General features: G+C 39.9%; 1 protein-coding gene across 1 annotated transcript in view; it reads right to left on the reverse strand.

The window, feature by feature from the left end:
- Positions 1–25,453, reverse strand: part of SLC25A21 (solute carrier family 25 member 21) — a gene marked incomplete at its 5' end in the record, with an annotated part of 431,493 nt that overhangs the window by 583 nt on the left and 405,457 nt on the right. The window contains 3 exons of the mRNA XM_084241387.1: positions 2,704–2,756; positions 3,643–3,824; positions 21,047–21,211. Coding sequence (XP_084097513.1) covers positions 2,704–2,756; positions 3,643–3,824; positions 21,047–21,211 — 400 coding nt within the window. The remainder of the gene's footprint in view (positions 1–2,703; positions 2,757–3,642; positions 3,825–21,046; positions 21,212–25,453) is intronic.

Here is a 25,453-nt window from a genome sequence, read left to right on the forward strand (position 1 = left end):
ATAAATTTAGACATATTTAGTCATGTAAGGGCATGCAGCTTTCCTGCGAACAGAAACCTTCCTATGTAGGCAAAGGATTTATCTTTTTCAATCCATAACTAGCATTGTTGTCATTGCCTTCAAGAAGAACTCTAGGATGGTGCTTGATGGATGAGTCTGTTTTTTCTCTGACAACTTTCAAACTGAATTACACGTGAAAAATATTCTTTTTCACAAAATGAATATTTAAAAAATCTGTATTACAAAACTTAGCTAGCTTTCAACCTCCTTTCATGTGCCTCAGTTACACATTAAGGAAATTGAAAATTGGGTATGGGGGTTGGGTATCCTAGACCACCCTTTGTTTGGAAGAGAGGAATTATGTAACTGACTGCAAAGAGGCTTGTTATTTAATATGTCAACAGGAACATGATACAGAAAAACAGGCACTGAAGCTGCTGGGTACCTGGATATCAGGAGAAACATTTATATGTGGATGATTTGGTATTTTATCTGATGCAGCAAATAGCACATTTTCCATGCCCTTTAAGATAATCTCTATTTATCTTTTCATGTCTGTGTGAAAAATATTACAAAGGCAAAATGTGGACAAATATCCTGAGCACAACTTAGGAAAGACTTGGCTGCATGAATTGAAGATTGACTTCTGATGGAAAGAAATAAAACTTGATTTTGATCTTAGTTATTTTGTACACAATGCCATGTGTTTTATTTTTTTATTTTTTCAGTCTACAGGCCACACATGTTTGTGTAACTATATACCAAAGATAATTATCTGCCTGTAATTTTCATTTTTAACCCATGATGATACTTTATTAGGCCCCTCCTCTCAGCTGCTTTAAACCCTCGCGGAGCTCTAGCAAACAAAAAGGACACATTACATGTCAATTTGTATGTAATTGCTGTGTTTACTCTTATTAACTGTTCACAGTGTAAGACAACATGCAGAATTGCTCTCGGCCTAGTGATACTTGGAAGTGAAACCATAGACTTCGTGACCTTCCTTTCTTGGGCAGTACCTGATTGTCAATCACATAAAGGTGCTAATATTGTTAGAAAAAGATGATGGGACGGTATTCCAGAGCTAAGGATGAAAACTCTAAGTTCACCACTTTCCCCCCCACCATCTCTGTTTTTCAGTTTGTCTCTCTATATTAAAAAAAAAAAAAACTTATCCTTAATTTGAAAGTCTTACCTTTTTCTCTACCTTTCTTTCCTTGGAAGTTTCTAGGACTTGCACATTTGGAATAAGAGCGGAGGCCAGGTCCTTGAGCAAGCATTCTAGTCATTCAGTTTTGTTTAGCCTACACAGTTCTCAACAACTCTTGTCATTGGACTTAACAACACAGCAACTCAGGACACCTCATGCAAAAACATTTAAAAAGCCAACCAAACATTTGCAAGCCTCTAACAAAACTTGGGGTCAGATTATTTTAGAGTTTCGGATTAAGGTTCCAGTCAATTAGCTTTTTAGCTAAGTTCTTCCTGGTCAGAAGGTCCATCCCCTTCTAAAAAAGCTAAGTTGGGGCCAGTGCTGTGATTTTGTCTAATACTAGGTCTACTGGCTGGTTTTTACTGGGTGGTGAAGGAAATACACCACATATGTGCAGCGAGAGCTGCATAAAATCACCAATATTCTTTATTATTGGACCAATGACTAACATAAGGCAAGTCTGGATCTCAAAGATGAAGCAAAACCCATGTTCAAATTCCAAGGGAGGTTTGAAGACATGAACTGGGAGTTGTGGGAGTATTTTCTGAATAAGTGAAATTGTAACGGTTTCACTAGCTTCAATTTCCAGTCAATTGTTCTCTCAGATGCTGTCTTATGGGTTGAGATTGAAAAGTAAATGTGCATGTGTGTGACTGTGGTGGGAGGAGGATATTGATGTTAAAATGGCAGGAGTGGGAAAGGGAGAGAGGAAAGGAGGAGGAGAAAGTTCTAGTGAAGATTACCAGAACGTCTAGGTCAGTGAGTAAAAATACATGCACACCCTGTGCATACTCTGCACTGGTTTATAATCCAAGGCTATTTGCCCAGGCCGTTGAGTCTGCAGCAGTTGTTTTTTTTATCTGTTTACAGAGAGGCAGCTGACTCTCCCTGTGGGAATGGCAGCTGGTTTTTTTGTGGGCTGCCCTCCTGAGGGAAGGCCCTGAGCCAGGAGCCTCCACCTTCTTGCTGACTGAGGCCAGAAGGTGAACGCCAGGCTGTGGCTTCACCTCTTCCTAGAGGTGACTGAGGACGAGTGACATTTACTGTTCAAGGAGGCAAGTTGTCCTCTTTTTCTCTTTGGAAAATAGAGATGAAGTAGGAACAGCAATGAACTAGGAGTACTGGGAAAAGTTTCCCTGGGTGGGTCTCTCACTCACTGAAAATCTTCCTCTCCAGCCCGGAGTGGCTGGGTGTATCTGTGCTCACCTGAGCGGCCACTGGCGGCGGATCCTGTCCTATTGATTTAAGCTGGGTTTTGGCTTCTATCAGCCTTCAGCAAGGCCATAAATAGTGCCTTATAAACAAAGGTAGAACATGTGTCATGGAAGCCTTCCGTATCTTGAACACTCAGAGGCAACTTTATATTCTCAATGTTTTTATCTTCTAGTACAGCAAACTTTTATTGTGTGGCTGATAGAAACAAATAAGAAAAAAGGGAGAAACTGGAAACAATAAAGAAGGAAGGATATAAGTAATAAAAACATCGTTACCTGGTCCAAGCCTCATAATCTTGGGAAGCAGGCCTTTGTACAAAGCTAAAATCCTATAACCAGAAAGGAAAGAACATTTTTAGTCTGAAAATTAAATACTTCAGTTTTTTTCAAATGCTAATCCAGAATTTACAAAAAAATATTAAAATTACTCAAATCCCAAACCAGACGGTATTTGACTAAGTATTCTCTGCTGCAAATTGGACGAGGGGACAGAATCAATTCGTTATTACCCAAACTATGTTGAGCTCGTCCAATCAGAAATAGGACTTTCATCAGCGAGATGGTTTTTGCTTTCCAGACGGATCTTACTTTCAAGGCAGCTGTGTATATGGACAATATGACTTTTATAATTGAATTTAAAAGACCACAAACTCAGTCTTCACATAAGGAAATATGATGCAGTTTAGATCAAAATAATAAAATATTACTTGTTTACTTGAGACTAAGACCTGGGTGTGGAGGGATGGGGGGTGGGGTGGGTAAAAGACCACCAGAAAAAGACACATACTTTACATTCTTTAAAGAAAATTTAAAGGGAATCACTTTTGAAGAACACTCCTGTCTAATTCTCTTAGGAGAATATGCTTAGGTGACATTTTGATTAGCTCTACAGTCAGCAGACAATCGTTCATCTGCCTGCATGTTAATGGGGCATATTCTATGTACATTATGTAGACAAGTTCAAAGTTCATCTTAGCATCTTCGGATCCATGTGGAGCATATTGTATGGTGGCAGCTCATAGTTCTTGTTGGTGGAAGAATGTTTTGCCGACAGCTGATGATTGTGTTGTCCTGCAAAGTTGGTCCTCGATCTCATAGAGCTTCCCAGACACACACCCAATTTAAGCGAACTTAAAGGCTCTCATCGAAATGGAAGTACGGGACGGTTTTAACCACACCGAGTCTTACATATTTATTAAAACGAGAATGCATTACCCTTCTTCCTGGTAGACTGTTGCCATTGTTTGAAAACAAGTTCTGTACTTGATCTCTCCAGGAACTGGCTGAGGCCCTTGAATCCTACTCTTGGCAACATCAAAAGGGATGTTAATGACTGAGGCGATTGTGCCCGAGACAAGACCAATCCCAAATTTTCTGAAAAACTCCAAGGTTGGATCCTAAAAGAAAAGAATAAAATAACAGAAAGGGAAGCGGAAGCCCCTAAATCGGTTAAACACTCTAAAGCAATATGTATTTAAGCAGAGCATTGCACTCCCGGCACCCTCCTGTTATTCCAGCGGAACACATTAGGATTTCCTAGGCTGGAACTTGTTTTCTTGACAATCCCATTGGCTATGTTTTTACACATGGTCTAAATTGCTGAAGTACACATTTCCTCACACAGGATTTATAAACACAGTTCATAAAGAAAGACTGGTATGGCATATGGGGATGATTTGTATAATTGGGCTTCACAATGTACTTAGTATTACTGTATCAAAACAGGAGAAATCCAAGCACACTATTAGCTAATTGGCCAGAATATTTTACAAATGACAGCAACTTCCACCATGAAGCCTACTAAAATGCTCATTTGTGTGTGGACCCCCAAATGTTAAATTAAATCAAGGCTACTCTCGGTCTGCTGCTATTCCCCTCCAGGTTTTTTGCATTTATTTTCACGTGTAGCTGATCCACTGTACTGAGAAGTGCTAGCTTCCTGTTATTAACAAACCAACTTGGGGAGGCTGCAAAACAGCCTGTGACATTCTGTGCGTTTTAAACAGTAGTAAGTCAGTGGACTAATTGGCTGAAGAATTTACAACCCATTGTTCCTGAATCTTATTCCTCCTTCATGGCAAAGCAAGAAAAGGAGAGAGACAGAGACCCACACCGAGAGGGAGGGGTGGGGGAGGGGAGGGGGCTGAGAGAGAATTTGTCTTCTTTCCATTTGAGTTTAAGTCCTTCATTTTGGTCTGATTTGATTTTCCACCCCTCCTTGCTCTGCTTTCTGACATCAAAGTATTTAATTAGGTCTTATGTGGGAGTCACTTTCCTTCGGTCTATTTTTTGTGCCCAGCAAGCTTACATTATGCTTTGTTATAATGAATTTTCTGGGAAGTTCTCATTATGTTTTCAGCCTCAATTCTTGCCCCGAAGAGAGGTCATCTCACAAACCATAAACTGCCGACAGAGCTCCCGCGCCCCCGACCTTGTCCTCTTTTTTGGTTAATATTTTCAGAAGGATCTTCACAGAGAAACAATATAGGGTAGAGTCATCATACTACTTTATTCAGCAGGAGGAATGGGGCAGTGAGGAACCATATTTTCCTTAATTAAGAACAAAAAAAATCAGGTTTCTAGGGAAGAAGAAAACTTCTAGAAGCTCAGAAATTTTCAACTAACCAAGAACCAGATACCATCACAGAAACTCCTATGTGGCTAAGTATAAAAAGCAAGGGGTTTGGTAATAATTTTTGGATCTGAGCCATACAGGTGCCGGCTAGGTTTAAAGGGATTTAAAAACCAACAGGGTGTTTCAACAGGAAAAACAATGCCGCTATCGCAGTATGAAGGAGGTGTGTTTAAATAATCCCCCTCCCCCATTTTTCTCTTTTACAAGGAGAGAAAAATGCCTTTATGTTACCCTTCTCCATTATGGCGCAGAAGCAGAACTGGGGCTCAGGAGGATGCGGCTTCGGGACCAGCTCGGCTTGTCTGACTTTGCACAGTCACCAAATCACTGAGTGCAGTGTGTGAAGGGGCATTAAAAACCTGCCTTATCTTTGTACTGTATGGTTTTTCTAAGAAATATAAATAATGATAGCAGTAAAACTGCTATGAATATTGTACAAATCTGGCGGAAAATCAACAGAATTAGGTAGTCTATTTTCTGAAGACTAAAACCACCCAGTAATAAACTCCTTCACGGTGTCCCTGTAACACAGCCAAATTCTCTTTCTTCTTTCATTCGCGGACAAAGGGTGAAAACGATGACTTGTATGCACATTGTCCTTTTGGGAAATTCAGACGACCTTGCCAAGCATGCAGCCTCTCCATCTCCTGATATATTTGCTGAGGATTAGCGGCGGGGATGGAGGGTAAACTACAACATTCAATGGAGGTCATTGTGTTTGAGACACTGTTGGAGACCAAAACTGAAGGTTTTCAAGACACGGTGTTCATGAGCATGGGTATAGGGTGAACCCACATTTCCTGTATATATCCCATCATGATGTTATGTCCCGCAGGAGTTCCCCAATCCTTTTATGCATCAGGATCACCAGCGAACTTCACAAAATTTGGGGACCTGGGCCCTGCCTTAGGCCTACCTCAGGTTCCCAGATTACATCACCTGTTGCTGGTCAGTTGCTATCCCTCTAAAGACAGGAGGCACAGCTGGGGGTGCAGGGCCACAGAAGGAGCACCAGGCTGGGTCAGGGAGCAGAAGCAGGGGCAAATGATAAATTTACAGATTCCCAAGGGGAAGACAAGACAGGGAAGGGTTAACAGTTTAGGATTGGCTAGTTTAAATAATTGCAGTGGGCCCTAAACTATAGGGGTGGTTCCAGGTTGCCTTCCAGATCTGGATGATTAAGGCAGAAGAATATTCCTTTTGGGGGCATGTAGGCCAGATGAAGGATTTCTCTGGATTGGTTAGTCTGCATATCAGTGGCATATCTTAATTGGGTGCTTTGCTATCTCTATTGTCTAGCACCCTGGTACCCTGGCAGTCTTTCTCCAGCCAGAAAGATTTTTAAAGATGTCAAAACATCACAGGCAGAAAATATAGTGGGGTTAGCCTGCCTCAGGAGTAAAAGTAGTGTGGGACTCTAGCCTCCTTCAGACTCTTGTTCTTTCTGCTGTTGCTTTTGGGGGGGCCTCTGGATAGTACCCAGGACAGCCAACTTCAATCCTACCACACCACCCTTAGAGGAAGAAGCATTTCCATTCTCTCCTCCCTGTCCCTGAGCAATTTGCCCCAGATTAACTACATCCCTTCCCCTGCTCTCAAAGGTGGTAATGATTGTAATAACATTACACTGTATGCATGTATTTTGTGCAAATTTCCATGTATTACCTCAGTTACAATCTTTGAGGCAATAACTATTATTATTATTCCTATTTTACAAATGAGTTCACTGTAGGTTAAGAGGAAGGGGATTCTTGTTACATCCAAGAGAACCCAAAATTTTGCCTTAGGATATTTTTTAAAAACTGATATTTCTAAGGGTCTTTGGGTGGGTTGATGGGGGAGTACTCCAAGAACCTCCTGGAATTATAAGCCATACTTCTGTATATGTGTATTTAGAACTTTCTGAAGAGGATGTGTATAGATTTTTATCAGGCTCACAAAAGCTTAAAAACAACTTCATGAGATCATTTTCCCTACTGGTAAGTTAATAAAGTAAGAAAAAAACAGTGTAGGGTTGAAAGGATTGGGGCTAAAAGCAGGAATCTCTCATTTTCTTGGGGGTGACCAGGCAATTCACCTTTACTTTGTGAAGAGATTTGCATACACATTCTTGCTCTGGAGTCAGGCTACTCATTTCTCAACCACATGTATGAACTCAATGGTCTGAGAGTGTGGTCCCCAAACCACCATCATAAGTATTTTGTGGGACCTTTTTTGAAATAAAAATTGGAGTTCCACCCCAGGTCTAATGAACCCCAAACTCTGGAGGTGGAGTCCAGCAATCTGTTTAAACAAGTTCTCCAAATTTTGATGGATGCCAAAGTCTGAGAATCACTGTTTAACTGTAGTTTATGGTTTATCTCTTTGGAACGCTGAGATGGATAAATGATGCTCTCAGATTCATTTTAATTATTGGCTCTAAGGGGCTCTGGATGTGCCAGAAAACATTTTAAAGTTTCTGTAATAGAAGCAAGGCCTTCTTTCTTTAAGGCTGTAGAAAGGAAGACAGTGCTGTTAACTCTGTTCAACCTCTCCTACCCAAGCTCAGTTCAAAGTAAAAATGCTCATCTGTGAGACCGTTGGGTCTGAGTGACATCAATCATGTAGTCTGAATGGGTCTTTCTAAACTGATTATCAGTGGATCATTCTAGCATTCCTTTCAATAATTATAAGAACAAATGACAAGAAAATCAATAGCAAAATTAATAGAAACAATAACATACATGTTATAACATTTATATTATTTTCCACAACTTTCATTAGGAGACATAATGTTACTATAAATAATACTTATTGCTAGATGTGTCACAGGCAAAATATGTATCTATTATATATCCCATGAATCAGGTATATAAGACCATTTTACAAATAAGGACATGAGAATTAAAAAGTTAAATAAGTTGTCCAAAATCATACTGCTTATAGGTGAAACATGGATTTTTTTTAAAGATTTATTTATTTATACAAGCACTGGGTACAGTCAGAAGCGCGGGAGGGTGAGAGAATTCACCAGAGCCAGAGCAGGGAGCAGAGAAGGCAGAAGGACCGAAGTACACTGCTGAGGGGAGCAGCGGGCGGCAGGAGAGGTCTGTGCATCATGTGGGACCCTCGCCTGGCGGCTGGGGATTGAATGGGGCTGCAGAGGCTGCGGGCAGCTTGGCAACTCAGCGCTCAACAGCTGCACCACGAGGGAGGTCCAAAACATGGATTTTAACTCAGATTCTCCTAGAAGAAAACATGTGGGCTATTGCTCATGACATTGGTTTAGTGATGATTTCATGGATATGATATCAAAAGTACAGGCAACCAAACCAAAAATAGACAAGTAGGACTACATCAAACTAAAAAGCTTCTGCATAGCAAAGAAAACTAAAGAATGAAAAGGCAAGCTATGGAACAGGAAGAAAAAATTGCAAACCACATATCTGAGAGAGGTTAATATGCAAAATATGTAAAGAACTCCTACAACTCAATACAAAGAAATCTAATAACCCGTTTTTAAAAAAGGGCAAAGAACCTGAATAGACACTTCTCCAAAGAATGGCCAACAGGTAATATGCAAAAGTGTTCAATGTCATTAAGCATCTGGGAAATGTAAATCAAAACCCAAGTGAAATATGTGCCAGAATGACTATTATCACAAAACTAAAGACAACAATTGTTGGACCAATATGGAGAAATGACACCCTTCTGCACAGTTGGTAGAAACACTATGCAAAACAGTATGCAGTTCCTTAGAAAATTAAAAATTGAACTACCATATGATCTAGCAATCCCACTTCTGGTATTTATCCAAAGTAATTGAAATTAGTATCTTCAAGCAATATTAGAACTTTACATTTAAATATTTTAGCATAATTTAAAATAGCCAAGTTTTGCAAACAACTTAAATGTCAATTTACAGATGAATGGATAAAGATTTTTGAAAGCATGTATAGATACACTATGCAGTCTTTCAGAAGAAGTAAATTTTGCAATATGTTGAAAACATGAACAAACCTTCAGGACACTGTGCTCAGTGAAATACCACTCACAGACAGACAAATACTGCATGATTCCACTTACATCAAGTATCTAAAATAGTCAAACTCAAAGAATAGAAGAGTGGGGTGGTGACTGTTGGGGGAGGATGGAGAGTTACTAATCAACAGGCATAAAATTTCATAAAGTTAAGCAAGATGAATAAACTCTAAAGATCTGCTATCTGAAATTGCACCTATACTCAGCAAGAATGCATTGCACTTAGACATTTGTTGGGGCTAGAGCTCATGCTAAGTATTTTTTTTTTCATGCTAAGTATTTTTACTACAGTACAATATATTTTTTTCATTGTAAAATATTTTTTTAATTGATGGAAGACTAAGTAAAGACTAAGTAAGACTAAGTAAAACATTTAGAAAGGACATACCTTAATAATGTAAATGCAAATCTTATTAAAAATTTCCAACTTCCATAATCTGCTCCAACTGTCACCAATCAGGAAACTTCTCTTGTTCCTAACCCACATTTCTCATGCATAATTCTAAATTATTTTTTGCTCAATTGCGAGGGCAATCAACTGGCACCATTTTGATGTAATTCATTTGGATTTAAAAACTTATTGAAGTAAACTTTTCCTAAACACACTGAAAAACCACAGTATCTTTTAAATATTTATAAGTAGCATTATTTCCCTATCTATAGAGGAGTAGTCTTTTTCTCTAAATATTTTCCTTTTTTTTTTTCTCATAAAAGATGGGACTTAAAACCAAACTGGAACTGAATAGCCTGGAATATTAATGAATACATATGCTTTGATCTTATTGGGATAACAATAGAAAATCCAATATTCATAGCTTTTAAACATCATCTACTTTTAAGAAAAATATTATATGATTCCCCTGAAAAAAATTTTAAGAATCATGTTAACATTTCAGCAAAATTGAGAAAATTGAGAAAGGAAGGTGTAACTGGCCAAAGAGGTATGACTAACTAGTAAGTATCAGAACTGGGAATTAATGCCAGGTCTCTTACTAGAACCCTCTGACAGTTTCCATCACCCTGGGATCTTAAGGAGAGAGCAGAGCTGAAGAGAAGCATTATCCATCCCTTAATCAGCCTCTCTGATAGGAAATATTAATTATAGACTCTCCATGGTATGTGATCCCAAAATGTTGGTGGCGGTAAGGTTTTACAACTTGTAAAAATTCAACAAAATTGGGCCTCCCCGGTGGCGCTGCGATTGAGTGCTGGGCTGCAAAGCTGCCCGCAGCCTCTGCAGCGCCGGTTTGATCCCCGGCCACTGGCGAGGGTCCCGCATGGCGCGCAGACCTCTCCTGCCGCCCACTGCTCCTCTCAGCAGTGTATTTCGTCTTTCTGCCTGTTCTGTTCCCTGCTCTAGCTCTGGTGAATTCTGTCACCCTCCCTCTCTTCTCACTGTACCGAGTGCTTGTATAAATAAATAAGTAAATCTTTAAAAAAAAAAATTCAACAAAAGTTAGCAAGTTATCAGAAATGGGATCATATGGCTCAAAACAGTTAATCATCAACACACAACATGCTTGTAATTAATGTAACCTTTTAACTCAAATGCTGTAGCCAATTAAAGACAACATCGGTAATTTAAGGAGTGGGCTTGAGGCGTTAATATGCACAGAGGCAAGCGTCTTGGTCAAAAGCACGCGCTTCTTTTTCACCTTTCCTGGCATGGACTTCCACGGCTTGCTTACAAGTGACTGGCCAGCTGGCTGTTAGCTTGATAAACAAAGACTTCACCCATCTCACACACATTTGTGATTAGGGTCTGGCATCTTTAAGAAGACATTTCAAACAGAGACCTGTCATGAGGGGGAATTAAGGAAGATGGCGAGAATGTTTATTAGTAAGTGAGGACTAGGGTGGTGAGGGGGACTGGCCAGGAAGCCTGCTGCCCCCAACAAGGCAAGATTGAGCAGAGTACAGCAATGGGTTTTTCATCTAAGGCAGCTCAGCATGAGTATATACATATGTATACACACACACACACACACACACACACATTAAAGTCTAGTCTAGATTGACTTTTCCTACCTCAGGTTAGCCCCAAGCTCATTTCTTTTGCTTCCTGCAATTCACTCATCCTTTTATTCCTCCTGGTAACACGCTTAACTTGAAGTCTAAAGACCCTGATTCCCCAGGCAATCCTAAAATGATCACTCTGAGAGGAATGTTCTCTGTTCAGAATTGGCCTTGGATAATCCTAGAAAGGATTTAATGTTAGTTGTCAAAAATTGTTAGCATAGATTTATGATTTGAAGAACTAAATTTATTCTTTAAGAGTGACTGAAGGAGAAAATAAAAGACAATCTGGGGGCCCCATGTCACAGAATTTTCAGGGTCTCACAAACTATGTCTTCTCAGAACTCCTATTCTTCCCCTTCATCCCCCAGTGGGTAAGTTGTTGGATAATGAGAATGTCACAACTGTAACAGTGTGATTCAAAAAGAATGGAACAAAAAAAAAGGATACTGAGTCTACCAATAAAAGAATACGATGCAAAAAGAATGGAACCGTTTGATAAATACATTACTGAGTAGTTAGATTATATACGATGAGGTCAAAGACAAATTTTAATAGGATCTATCACAGTTATTTCTACAACCTAACAAATGCCCAGTCTGTACCAACAACACACATCAATTCTGTACTTTAATTCAAGCTTCTCATTTGTAGCACATGACTCTCATCAGCCTTCGTTTCCTCAAGACTGCAAGCGAGAGGTGATACTAACATGAAGCATGTGATGTATCCCTACATGAAGAAACTGTAAAAAAGTCACTCTAATAGTGAGGTTTTGAATATTTTCCTTTCTTTTTGAATCATCCTGCACAGGTGATCTCAGAAAACCATTTGAAAAGGTCTCCCACGTTATCCTGAAGAAAAGACATTGAATTAATAAGATACTGAATGGAGGAGGGTGGCTGAGAATATAGCCAGAGGAATTCTCACCCAGCTAAACAAATGTGCCCATTTTGGCAGCCAAAAGAGAGGCTCATGTGGCTGGGTGAAGATGTGGAAGACTGTGCGTTGGGACTGCTGGTGACACAGGCTGGGAGAGGAAGAGAGAATGCCAGATGAGAGACTCAACACTAAAATTACCATCAGTCTTATACTCACCTGAAACCACAGGATTAAATGTAAGCATAGTAAAGACAAACTGCTTAAGTTTAAGATAAGGGAGTCTTCAATTGACCGCACTTCATTAATCTGGGGATTTTAATAGACCATAAAGATTTATACATGCCAACATCTTGATGTAAAAATAACACCAATTTTCTCTAGTCTCCACCCCTGACAAATCACCCAACAATTCATCCCTAGACAATCTTTGGCTGCATGAAGAAAGGCACGTGTTCAGATCACAGGAAGGGTTCACCTTGGTGGACTCTGACTTTGTCAACTCAAAACTGCAGCATTGTGATTAGTTCCGATGTTGCCATTGACCAATCGGATGCACTTACAGAGGAACAGACAGACCAAATCTCACAGAGGACCAGAAGCTATGTCATTTGAAGAGGTATCGAGGAGCCATGGATCTATTCTGCAGAAGGAAAGACTCAGACTCACGTATCCATGAGACTAATACCATAGGCTCTGGTGTCTTTTATAGGACCTAATGGAGATGGGACTTTGACTGTGAAGATTCCTCAATGCCTCCTAAAGGAAAAGGCTGTGCCAAGTCGTGTTCATTTTTGTATGTGTGCGAGGCCTGACACATCATAGGTATTTGACACGTCTTCTCTCTCCCTTATAAAGACATATTACACAAAGAACAAAGGTCTCAGAAGGAAATTATAAAGGGGGTACCTCCATACACTGGTTAAGCACCTGGTAGCAACTGCAAGGCAAATAACAGCAGCTCATCATTGCCTTCCCACAGCTGGCACATCATGAAAATGATTTGGTGGGTTGAGATCATAGTTGCCTCCTGGTAACCAAACAAGGAGGCAGCTTGAGTGAGAGTGAACTGCTTTTTTTTTTTTTTTTTAGAAGAAATTTGCATTGTTAGTTTTAGTGAGTAGAAGTCAGTTAGGAGTCAGCTCTCAATATAACATTTCATTTTCTCTAATCTTGGCTTTTTTTGTTATTTTGTTCATCAACTTTAACAAATGCTTTCCCCCCTCTGATGTCATGGCATCATGCTGTTTTGTCCCCCAATGAAAATAACTACTATTGAAGCTTAATTAAAAAATACAGTTGTTTCCTCTTCACAGCTATCAGAAGAATCTATTACAGTGTTTGTTCTTTCTTCATGTGAGATAATTTGGGGAAATGCTAGCTCCTCACTCCACAGAAGGTCACTAACTAAAATGAGATGGTTTAATTGATAAGCATTCTTTCAGGAATGTGGAGTATTCCCAAGATCCTATCCTTGCGGGGCTCTGGGCTTTGGAATGAAATCAAAGTCTTGTTAAAAGCTCAGCATCTAAATGTAGCCATTCAGAAAATAGCCGTGAAAATTTCTTTTTTCCCCCTAAGCTATCTGTTCCTTAAAGTGTTGTGAAATGTAAAATAATTTTAAAGGTCTTACCCACTTAGCTCAAATTATAAAATACAAACAATGTCAAAGTGGGTTAGGATTTATGCATAACAGTTATCACTGGATTAGTTCATACATAGATGGAATTTCATATATATTCACACATATAAATATCTTTTATTCTTTCAATCTCTGGTCTCAGTTTCTCTATCTCTTTGTATATGTACATATAAAAATGTATACATAAATATATATGAATATGTATATGTGCACACATATATTTACATATATATTTCTATGAGTAACTGTCTTCCAAGAGTTAATTACATGACTGTGTAGTACACAAATGCAGGAAAGTATTAATACATTTCCTTGGGAACCTAGTAAGAGCCTGCTGTTTTGGTGTGTTCTATCTATTCCTTGCCTCAATAAAGGCACTGACCCCAAGGAAAACTAACAAACCAGGTTCCCAGAACAAAATTCAAAAGGTTGATAAGTCAAGGCAAGGACACACTGAGATGCTTTGATATGGAGGTAGGCAGATGATCAAGAAGAACAAGTCTTTGAACCAAGTTTATTTCATATGATTCCACTTCTGGATTTCTTCTATAAATGAAACTTTCCCATGCCCATTTTGTTCCACTTATGCAATGTTTGTTCGACATGCCCCCTCAGTGAAATCATTTGAGGCTGCCTTACTATTACATGCCTAAAACATTCCATTCCCTTTAGCCTCTGCAGCCTCCACTGTCCCCCCTCTTCATTCACCACACACCAGTTATCTCCTCCCAGGTCCCCAAGCTTCTTTCTGCTTCGAAGTCATCACACAACCTGTTCTCTCAGTCTGGGCTCCACGCCTGCTCTTCATCTTGGTCGGGGTAATCCTCATCCTTAACGTTTTTGAAGGTAGGTCTTTTCTACACCCTTGCCCTGCTTCTCTCCTCACCCCCCATTAAGACTTAGATTAGGATCCTTGATTGTAAATTCCCATAGGTTGATCATTGTTTTTCATAGCACTTATAATGCTACATCCTTGCTCTGCTTCTCTCCCCATCCCTCATTAAGACTTAGGTTAGGATCCTTGATTGTAAATTCCCATAGCTTGATCGTTGTTTTTCGTGACACTTAGCATAGCATTCAGTTCCCTGTAATGACTTGTTAATTGTCTCCTCTACTAGACTGTAAGCCTCATTAAGGCAGGAATGGAGCTGATACTCAGTGAGCTGATGCTGGACATGTGGTCGACGGAATGAATGAATAGAAGGAAACTACTGAGAATCTAATATGCACCTTCTTTCCATATACTTGGGTGGTGCGTGACTGGAAACTTTAGGCTTGAGGTTTATTTAAGAAACTGTCTGAACTCCTGCCCCTCTTCTCTCTGCCCTCCCCATGCCCTCCTCCTTCCCATGACACACACACACACACACACACCAGGGATTCTATGAAAACTGCCGATGACAGATAGCCCTTTATAACCACAGAATCTTGTCAAATATCCTGGAATTTTAAAGATAATATATACTTGTAGGTTAGCCCCAGCGGTTACCAGAGAGGAGAGTTGTTCTTAATGAAACTTTAATGCTCTTGCCTTTCCCATTACCGGATGATTGGTAAGACTAATGATCGAGTAAGAGAGAATCAGAAAAATAAATGGTCATAAATTAAATCCTACTATGATCTAATTCTACTGAGATTCTTCTTTTCAAAATACAAACAGCTCTGTTTAAGTTCTCCACTTGAACCCAAAGGTACATTTGTCATTCAGCTCAGTGCACACCTTAGGGAAGGGTAGAGCTCTCAATCATGAAACTCTTACACATTCCCACATTACTTCTGATAAACCTGTGTGTGTCTGGCACCACCCTCAGACTATCTACAGAGTTTACAAAACAAAGAAAATATTAGAAATCAGAATTAAAAGAAAAAACATTTGCATTTCTAAAAGGTCATCTTTTATATATATTACGGTCTTTTATGAGTATTAGGAGAAAATAAAATATGTTTGACTTAATGCTGTCTGTAGTAAAATGACCACAGGGACAGGTCTAAATGGTTTATTAAGTAAGAAAGATTGAACATATGAAAAATTGTTCTCTCCTAGAATATTTCTAACCCACATATGTAATTTATATCATGGCAAAATTCAACACAAAAGGTCTATTGTTTTTGGCAAAATAACCTGCAAACATGCTTAATTAGGATGCAAACTGAAAGCACAGTTTAAAACTGTTGAAAGCCATGAGCTTGAGAGTGATTTCTGCTGTTATTATTATTTAAGTTATGAAACATATGAAAAGCAGTAAATATGAAAGTAGAAGACAAAGTTAGTAAAGTCATGTAACATTTTAATCTTAGGATTCTCATTTTGCGTGTCAACATCCAAATAATATGCTCTGAACATCTCCAACTTGGAAAAGAAATGAAAAAATTGTTTTTGCAGTGTATGCTTACTCTCATGGATATTTGGAAAAGATCTCAACTTTTAAGTTAATATCTGTTCCAGTTGGCTTTACTTTGAGAAGTGATGGCCTCTTTCTGGGAAGAAGGGATAATTCTTTAAATGACATTCCATTCCTTTTACTGTGGGATGTAAATGAATGCCTCCCTGAGATGAATTCCATGGTCAGTTAATATCCAAAGCAGCCTTTTCCCTATTGTAGCCACTTATTTACCATTCAACAGGTAAAGCTAGATCCTAAAAATAAATCTGAGAGAATACAACACAAGGCACCATTTTCAAACTGGTAATGCCCAGTTCTTCTAGAACTGTGTCTTGTAATTATTTCCATGGATTACAGACTAAGGCTATGAAACGAGAGGTTACAGGTCTGAATGAGGCAGAAGAGAAAGCTGATTATATTATTTGGATATCCTAACTGTTCCATTTATTGAAATTTTGGTCACCATTTTTGAGAGACAATTTGACAACACACAAGGTAAAAATATATCGTGAAAGCGTCACATGGCACATTGGAGTGAGTTCTAGCTTCTTGTTCTTCCTCTGGCCTCAGATAAATGATTTCAGTAACTTTTGACACTAGATCTTAACTTTCCACTTGGTTTCCTTATCTGAAAGTGGCATTACTGGGGTGAGGAACAGGCAAAATCACAGAATCTACAAAACATTTTTAATAATGTCAACAAAGGTGAGGATATTTCTGTGATAATTTGAAAAATGTATCTACCAGAGCCCAAAGGGTTAAAGTTACAAACTTCAAGGCTGAAGATTTGCATGAGTTATCGAGGTTTACTGTTTCAAGTTCTTATTTTACCTCTGTAGCTATAGCCTTAGAGTTAACTAAAATGTGAAAAAGTAGGTTAGGTACTCTATTTGATGAAGTTCTGTTAAGTTTTTCACTGATTTATTTCCTGTTATGAAATTAGCACATATTTATTGTAAAAGCTTCCAACAACTCAGCATAGTCTAAGCAAAATGTACTTTACCTCTATTCTTCCTCTCCCTCCCCCAACACTTCCCCATTTCCACTCCCCAGGGGTAATCATTGTGGAGAGCTTCCTATAAAATCAAGTACATCGAAAAGAGAAAACATTGCAAGACAATTTATGGATTTCAAAAGATAACAGATTAAAGAAAAGCCTAGAATTACCCCATGCCAGTCAGAGATGGTGAAATCTCAAATTGCACCTGAAACAGCACAATGACCAAATGCTGGGAGAAGAAACAGAAACAATAACCCTGTAAACAAACTGTCCAAAGTGTTAGACTAGATACAGCCTACAGCCCAGAAGGAATAAAGCCTTCAAGGAACACACGTCCCCTTTATGGTTAACAACTTGATGACATTCTTCAACATGTTTAAATGATTATCATACCTTCTCCTTCACTATGGATTGATTTATTATGGTTGAAATTTAAAGAATACTGGTTTTCCAGTTGAATCAGTCTTGGATTACAGAACACATAAAATCAATGACTTTGTTCTAGGCAAGAAAAAACAGTGTTCTTTTAAGTACAAAAGGAACAGTCCTGGGGAAATTTTTTTCATGCCACTCTACATGCTGCTTTTACCACTTCCCTTCCTTCTCACTTCTACAGCACCTTAACATTCACAAGCAATTTCATAAATTATTTGTATAAATCCTCAATAAAATTTTGTCAGGTAGAAAGAAGAATCTTAGTTTTATAAATTACAGATTTTTAAAAGAGGAAGCTCAGAAAACCCAGTAATGGGTATACTTGCCCCGGGATATTGCTGAGTTTTAAATGTCTATATACAACTCAGCTTTCTCAAGTTCTAGGACCCACATCTGATCATTGACTTTACAATTGTACTTTGCAGCTCCATGCCAGTTAAATTCAGTTTCCAGGCTAAGCCCATAACCACATTCTCCCATAAACTTGTTTCTCTTTACATGGTTTTTTTTTTTTTTCAATGAATGGCACTATTATCATTTTAGTTGTTCAAGGCAAAACCTGGGCATCAGCTCTACCCCTGCATTATCTCAAAATGCATATTTAAACCATAACTACATCCTACAGATTTAGCCTTCTGAATTTCTCATATCTGCCACTTCTCCTTGTCTCCACCATGAACATTATGGAGTAAGACTGTAACAGGGTGGTCCCTAGGAAAGGGGGAGGTTCCAGGTTTCCTGCCCCACCCAAGGGAGGGTGGAGCTGAGCAGGGAGAGAAGAGGCTGCAGAGGAGACTGAGGAAGCAGGATGGAGCCAGAAGGAGGCCTGGAGGAGGCACATGGAGCAGAGAGACATGTGGAGAAACTGTGCTTGCCTTTTGGTCGAGACTGGTTGACACAGATGTGGGTGAGACCCGTGGGGAGGTGACAATGGTGGTTTTTGCCTTGATTTTGGTTTTGCTCTTTTCCTTCCAGACTCTTCTGGTGGTTTCTGATCCTTTTCTGTGGGTCCCCACTGGAAGGTACTTTAGACTTGTAGCAGGCTTTGGGGCCTTGCTCTGGGCCAATCCTGCTTGGGTGGACTTTTACCCATGAGGGGACAGGTAACTTTGGGTGCTTGATTTAGAAACTATATTCTTTGCCTTTCCTGTATTGTTTCCTAATTGTATTAGAGTTCCTTCCCATTAAAGTCTCATATGTTTTGTGTTGATGTGGCGGATGGCAGAACCTATTTAGAGCAGGCAGGTTTTCGGGATCTGGGCTGCCCCTCTCCCTGCCCTGTAACAAGACCAGGCATCTCTCATTTAAAGCATTTCTGTGTTACACTCTGCCTCTCCCTCTCCACCTTTTCTCCATACTCCTCTGCACCCCTTCCCTACACTGAAGACAGAGTGATCAGGTAATTCCTCTGCTTAAAATCTTAGGCTGGTTTCCCAGACTCTTTAGATAAAGATAAGAATTCTTAGTGTGACCTATAAGGGCCAATAGGATCTAACTTCTAGAAAGGGCATCTACTGGACAGTCACAGAATTCACACTAGCAAACCATGCACTTCTATTCTGTGATGAGATTTCCAAGTAGATTGAAGCCTGGTTAACAAATTTGACCTTTGTGAGTGAAGCAATGTCAACTGATAGATAATGTGGAACATGCCTCAGATCTAGCTGTTACTTGAGGATTATGGGGGGTAGCTGAGCACAGGTGGGCACAACCAAATTCACTCAAGAGTCTGGTGACAGGCATATTAGAAATACTTTTGTGATTTATAAAACGCTCTTCAAAATTTTTGTACTAAGCAAAATAAAGAACTCAGCCTCTGGGAAACTTTTTGCTTGTGAGCAATATTCCCCCAATTGGTACTTCCAGGATTGCAATTCCCATTGCAAGCAGGCAATGTGAAGGCAGGAATCTGTGATGCTATAGTCTGAAAGGTGCTCATTTTAAAGTATGTCATTTGTAATGGCACATATTAAAAAAAAAATAAAGTATGTCATTTGTGGAACTGGAGGGGATTATGCTAAGTGAAATAAGTCAGAAGAAGAAGACACATACTGGATGATTTCACCCACATGTGGAATATAGAGAAATAAAAAAAAGGAACAGAGAAAACCAAACCAAATCAAACCCTGGAATTATGACTGAAGAAATAAGTCTGCGAGAGGATGAGGGTGGGTGGGAGCAGGAACAAAGGGAGGAAGGGCCCACTGGTCTCTAGTAAAAGACTATGGGTGCTTTGGTGGTGGGTGTGGTGTGATCATACGCATTTGAGGAAGTGTGAGCCTTCTTCCTCAAATCATATACTGCATTGTAAACCAATGTTATCTCAAAAATTAAAAAAAAACACACACACACAAGTGTCCTCATTTTTCCTAAAAAAAAAGTACATCATGTACTTTTATCTTGTAGAAGTTTGAAAAACTGCTGGCATCTGTAAGTTAACATTTAAAATAATAAGCATGTAATATTGCTATTATTTTGCATCAAGAGCAAATGTTCCAGTAAGAGTTGATTTATAGATACCCTATAAAATATATAAAGGTGAATTTAAAAATTAATGCCTGGGCCTCCCCTGGTGGCTCAGGCAGTTGAGCGCCGCGCTGTGAAGCTGTCTGCAGCCTCGGCAGCGCCGGTTCGATCCCAGCCGGCGAGGGTCCCACATTGCGCGGCGGACATCTCCTGGAGCGCCTGCTGTTCCCCTCAGCAGTGTATTTCGTTAGTCTGCCTGTTCTGTTCCCCGCTCTGTCTCTGATGAATCCTCTTACCCTACTGCGCATCTGGTCTGTACCCCGGTTCTTGCATAAAATAAATAAATCTTAAAAAAAAATTAATGCCTTGGTAAAATTTAAATTTTAGGCTGAACTCAAATTCTCCCTTGAGTTCTAAATTTATTTAGACTATAAATTTTTCAACTTTTTAAAGAAAGTTATACTTCGGGGAAAAAACTAAGTAATAACACAGTTTCTAGAAATTCCCAGTAGGGATAAATGGGATGCAGTGAGGTGTGATGACACATTCATCAAGTAGGTGGATTTTGTTGTCAGATTTGAGTTCAAGTCTTCGCCTTTCTCTTCATTATGTTACCTTGGACAAATTTTTTTTTAAATTTTTTTTTTAATAGAGGCATGTTTTATTTTATTTATTTATTTGTTTGTTTTGTTTATACATGCACTGGGTACAGTCAGAAGCGTGGGAGAGTGAGAGAATTCACCAGAGCCAGAGCAGGGAGCAGAGCAGGCAGAAGGACCGAAGTACACTGCTGAGGGGAGCAGCAGGTGGCAGGAGAGGTCTGCACGCCATGTGGGACCCTCCTCTGGTGGCTGGGGAGCAGCTGGGGATCGAACTGGCGCCACAGAGGCCGCGGGCAGCTTCGCAACCCAGCGCTCAACCGCTGCGCCACCGGGGAGGCCCACCTTGGACAAATTTCCTTGCTCTTTCTAAGCTCCATTTCTGAATTTAAAATAGGAATAACACTCAATGTAGAGGGCTGAGGTGAGGATCAAATTAGATGAGTTTATCACAATGACTGGGACATGATAAACACTCCACAAATGTAGCTATCATCAGCAATGGGGTTTTTCCTCCAGAATTTTAATCTATTACATAGTTACCTTATTGACAGGGATAATGTTTTTGACATTGTGGTAGAAGCCAAAATAAACCATGTTGAAAACTCCATGACGTCCCAAAGTTGCTGTAAATCCTTTGTTGAGGCCCTGGAGTCCGAAGCCTTCCTTCTTGATGATGTGTCTTGCATAACTCATAGTAGATGGTTGCTGCAGGAGAGAGAAGCAAAGCCAGAAAGACCTTCTTTGGGACCATGAAATAGAGTAGATTACCAGCCTAGCCTCTCTTTCAGCCAAAATTATTAGGAACTTTTTCCCCCCCAAAACATGAATAATCATGCTTAGTGCTTTTTGAAATTAGGAAATGCAAAAGCAAACAAAATGGCATGCATAACAATAGGCCTTTAAGGGAAGATTGTTAACAAAGAAGAAACATCTTAGGTGGAATTAGTAAAATGTAATGTCATGTAATAACAATCACCATTGTCAGCATGTAAATAGTTGTATCCAGTTCTGGATTATCTGAACTAATGGAGGGATTAGTCAGTCGCATAGATACACTACAATCCATAACTGTGCATAATCCAAAAGGAATTTTTTGGCTCCTGAATCCAACATGTTTACTTTTCCAATTATGTTTTTCTAGAGCAAATGTTGCAATTAGCCTTGATTTCATTGCTTCAATTATTTAAACAGGCTTTAGGTTAGAAATCAGCCATGGATAAAGCAGTTGATAGGAGACTTCCTCAAGAGGTAGGGCCATCAGCGTGCTTACCACTTACTGTGCTAAATGGCCAATCAATGGTGTGGGGAGTGCTGGGTTACCTTTAATTTACTCCTTGCCAGTCCTCTGATTGATAACATAGGTTAAAATTCCTTGACTGCTGAAATCTAGTCTGGCTACTTTTGGATCTTGCTAAAGAGCTCACTTTAGTTTGCCCTGAGGTTTACAATTCAATGCAATACAATTACAACAATTCAGGTGAATTTTTAAAAAGGTTGAGTGATTGCTTCCTTTTGGGAGGTATAGCACAAATCTCACAAAGGATATCTCTCCCTCTTAAATTTTTGACTGAATAATAAAGGGGGAAATGTTCAGTATTTCTTTTCCCTTTTTTTGCCTAAGGGGCAAGCACTGACATGATATCTGATATTTCACTAGCGCAGGTTGCTGGAGTGGTCATGGCAGCCTGATGTACTTTCTGACAAAGTGTTTTCTTATCATGTGCAATTAAGACTGCCTCAGCAAAACAGAATAGAACAAATCCAATCAAAGTCTTTTCATTCAACTTGTATTTATAGTACTGTAATTAACAGGATACATATAAATGAGCTTGTTTATATAGTAAATCCTAGAGTTTTTGCTGATAAATGTTTCTAAAACTCTGCCTACAATGCTATACTCAAAGTCATCTTTTTCATTTGAGAGGATTAATTGCAATAAATTACAGTACGCTTAAGGAAACCCTTTTTTGTTACATGAAAAGAACACCTGAAAATATATCTTAAAACAAGAAAAGACATTTTGTATAGAAAATCCAAAAATTTTCAGAAGATTAAAGTGCTTGCTTTTTAGTACAAAATGGGATTTTGGCATATGGACTATCAACCCAGATCATTTATTTTGGTTTTCTAAAGTGATTTGAGGGCAAGTTGAGCAGAAGTTCACTTCTGTTGGGGAGACCCTGGAAGTACTGAGCAAGTCTAGGTGCTGCTCTCCTGCTCCAAGGAAGGCAGCCTAAGGGGCAGGGGATGGAGACGAGGTGGATGGAAAGAACAGGGCAGAGGCAGAAGTGAGACCACCGGAACAGACTGACCAATGCTGGAGCACGCCGGTCAGGTCCAAAATTTCTCTCCATTCTTACCTACTCTGAGATCCCAATGGCAGGAGGAATAGGGAACTCAGAGGCCATCAGATTCTAGAACAATGGATGATCCAATGACTGAATGAAAGTACAAACTAACATGACTTTCTTTAATAAAACAGGGAGAAAGATGTTTGTGTTGTTTAAAAATCCTAGAATGCTGAATCATCAGAATTAAAAGAGGAGATTTCAAAATCTTGATGAGGATTAATAAATATTCAAACAACATTTACTGGTAGTCTGATCCCCTGATTTTCATTGGTCTGTGTGTTGCATGGGTACGGAGAAGCAAGACATAAATTTTGAATTCAAGTGCCTTGTTGAGTTTGACTTGTAGGTGTGAATAATTAAGTAAACTCACATAGAAGGCAGAAAAAGTGAGAAATAGGGGTGGGAATCAGCCCCAGGTTTGAGTCTCAGCAATAACTACTTACTAGTTTAGGTAAAAATTTTATGTTCTGATTTAAGCTCATTTTGCTATTCTGCAAAAAATAAGGATAATAGTAGAATCTTCCTCATAGGATTGTTGTGATGATAAATTAGTCAAAGAATTTATTCCTTTGTAAGCATTCACTATACATTGTTAACAATAATGGCAATTACTCTGATAATAATACAAATAGAATAATAAAATAACAGGTTAGTTGAAGGCAGTGATGATCAAAAGGTGGAAGCTAATCTGAGGGAGGGGAATGACATGGAGAGGAAGGAACTATCAATAGCTTCTTCCTTCTTATTTCTTCTTTCCTTTTCCCAGAGCTGAGGACCTTTGCAATCAAGGCCACCAGAGACAAATCCAGGAGGCAAGATCACAGGTCATCTTTGTAGGGTAAGGTAAAAAATCAGGCTTTTCTGCCCTCCCACCATCAGGATAGATGAGGGAAACCTGTGATCCTGAATGCATGCCTGATGGCAGGCGCCTGAAGTGGGTACACCTGGGCTAAGACTGTGCTTTTAAGGGCAGCATCATGGGGACGCCAGAAGAAGCCGAAAGAGAAGCCGAGAGAGAAGCAGCAGAAGCCAAAGAGAAGCCAAGAAGCCGAGAACGAACAGAAGCCGGGAGAGAAGCAGAGAAGGCCGGAGAGCCCAGATAGAGTGAAGACTTGCTGGGGGCTGGGAGGCCTGCCAGCCTCCCGGCCCCCCAGCACCCCTGCCTGCCATATGCCTGGTGAACCCCAATAAAAGACCTGCAAAAAACCACTGAGGACTCTGACTCCTCCTTTACCCGGTCTGCATGGGATCAGAAAATCTGCACTGTGTCCATGTCCTGCCCTTTACAATCTTCCTCTGAGGCCCAATCAAATCCAACCCTGGGGCTAGAAACCTCCTTTCTGGGATAGTTCCAGGTCTTCCATCTCTGGAACACCAGATCCTTAAATTGGCTTCTTTGTTATCCCTTGGTAAGCATCCTAGGTAAGAACGCTCCACTTGACATGTCTATGGGCTGTAAAAGTAAAGCCACAGGGGTGCAAAAGCTAGAACAGAAAAGCACTGTCTGGCCTCTACCGCACATGTTTTACAGTCTGGAGAGCAATTTCATGTATGTTACCAGACACCTGTAGCACAGTAAGTGCTCAGCACCCTCAGTCACTGTCACAGCAGCTTGACCTTACCTATATTGTCTAATTTAATCCTCTTAGTAAGTGTGTGAGACAGGTGTTATCACTACCCCATTTGACTGAAAAGGATACTCAAGTCATTTGGTCAAGATCGCAGAGTAAGTGGTGGTGCCTAAGCTCAAACTGAGGCCCTCTGGGCATCCCCGTCTGAAGTTTCATACTTTGCCTGGTTCTGCAGAAGCCTTTTCCTTTCTTTCTTTCTTTTTTAAAGATTTATTTATTTATACAAGCAGTGGGTACAGTCAGAAGCGCGGGAGGGTGAGAGAATTCACCAGAGCCAGAGCGGGGAGCAGAGCAGGCAGAAGGACCGAAGTACACTGCTGAGGGGAGCAGGGGGCGGCAGAAGAGGTCTAGCGCGCCATGCAGGACCCTCCTCTGGTGGCCGGGGAGCAGCCGGGGATCGAACCGGCGCCGCAGAGGCCGCGGGCAGCTTCGCAACCCAGTGCTCAACCGCTGCACCACTGGGGAGGCCCTGCAGAAGCATTTCTGATTGCTTCTCTCAACAGCTCTGCAAGGTAGGTACCAGGGATAGTCTCCTTATTTTGCAAGTGAGGAAGCCAAGGATTGTTAAATAATATTCCGATACATAATGCAACTGTATTTTCTTGGCAATTTGGGACCTTGAATAAAGAAAATCCTGTACTCTAATTCCCATAAAAATAAGAATGCTTTTTGCTTCACTCAGCAACATCATATCACACACATGTAAGCAAATATTTAATTAGAAAGGCAAAATGACTTCCACTAGGATGCTTAAATAGGAAAATATAGAATCATTTTTGACTAGATCTCTGTAAACACAAGGAATTTTACTAAACTTATTTGATTACTAGGTTTCCATTTCAAAACAAAATGGTGACTGATTAGCATCATCAGCCAAATGATTCCAATACTATCCAATCCAGCAGCTCACCCACCAGTTCGGTTTCCTTCCAATATTTAGATTCACTCCAATTTTCATATTTAGT

The sequence above is a fragment of the Talpa europaea genome (assembly GCF_964194135.1).
Source record: "Talpa europaea genome assembly, chromosome: 8".
In the NCBI taxonomy this organism is placed as follows: domain Eukaryota; kingdom Metazoa; phylum Chordata; class Mammalia; order Eulipotyphla; family Talpidae; genus Talpa; species Talpa europaea.